This window comes from Bison bison, unplaced genomic scaffold (assembly GCF_000754665.1).
Source record: "Bison bison bison isolate TAMUID 2011002044 unplaced genomic scaffold, Bison_UMD1.0 scf7180017864379, whole genome shotgun sequence".
Taxonomy (NCBI): Eukaryota; Metazoa; Chordata; class Mammalia; order Artiodactyla; family Bovidae; genus Bison; species Bison bison.
In genome coordinates this window covers 3,379,643-3,380,483 of record NW_011494951.1, presented here as the reverse complement: position 1 = coordinate 3,380,483, position 841 = coordinate 3,379,643, and the positions used below count along the sequence as shown (strand labels likewise).

Here is an 841-nt window from a genome sequence, read left to right as displayed (position 1 = left end):
AGGCTGGCCGTGGCTGCGGCTGGGCAGGGGGCTGTGGGGCTGAGGTCTTGAGGTGGCCGGAGGGGCTGCACCAAGAGGTTGGCCAGGAAGGCCTCCGGCTGGGAGCGAGAGGAGAGAGGGTCCGGAGAGAGGACAGAGGAGAGGGAGGAGGTCTGGGAAGGCAGGAGAGCAGACGGCACCAGCGAGCAGGCTAATAAAGGGGTGAGGCCGAGGGTGGTGGGGACGGGGGAGCAGACGGGCAGGCCCGGCTCCGACTCACCAGAGGGGAGGGAGAGTTGCCGAGGGTCCCGGGGGCAGGGGGGCTGCGCAGCGAGCTGGCGCCCCAGGAGGCTGCGTCTTGCTGCACCCGGCCTCGCAGGTGTCCCAGGAACTTGGAGCTGTGGCCTGGGGGGCGCCATTGTGGGTGAACCAGGGAGAACCTCATCAAGGAGAGTTCCGTCTTCCCATCCTCAGCGCGCTGAGACAGTGAGGCCTCGGTCTGTCCCTCGGAGAGCCACTAAAAGGAACGATGGCCCTTCACGTGCTGCCACGATCGTGCAGTACAGCTTGCAGGATCTCAGATCCCCGGCCAGGGATTGAACCGGGGGCCCTGGTAGTGAAAGCGCTGAAGCCTGACCACTAGGCCACCAGGGAACTCCAGCCAACTCCACTTGGATAGCTGTGGTGGGGGTCTCGTGGGGTAGGCAGGACAGGAAACACTAACCCAGGGCGAAAGGATGGAGGCCACAAGGGGATGAGTTCAAGATCAACCAAAAAAAACACAGCCGGAGGGCAGGACCCGGGTCCAGACCCAGCGCTAGCGTAGGACATGGGCTTAGTGTTTTGCCGGCCCATGTACACT

At 64.4% G+C, this 841-nt stretch overlaps 1 protein-coding gene across 1 annotated transcript in view; it reads right to left on the bottom strand.

The window, feature by feature from the left end:
* Nucleotides 1–841, bottom strand: part of ATG9B (autophagy related 9B) — an 8,468-nt gene that overhangs the window by 1,949 nt on the left and 5,678 nt on the right. The window contains exons 10-11 of the mRNA XM_010857364.1: nt 260–496; nt 1–98 (exon numbers count right to left, since the gene is read on the bottom strand). Of these exons, the coding sequence (XP_010855666.1) occupies nt 1–98; nt 260–496 (335 nt within the window). The remainder of the gene's footprint in view (nt 99–259; nt 497–841) is intronic.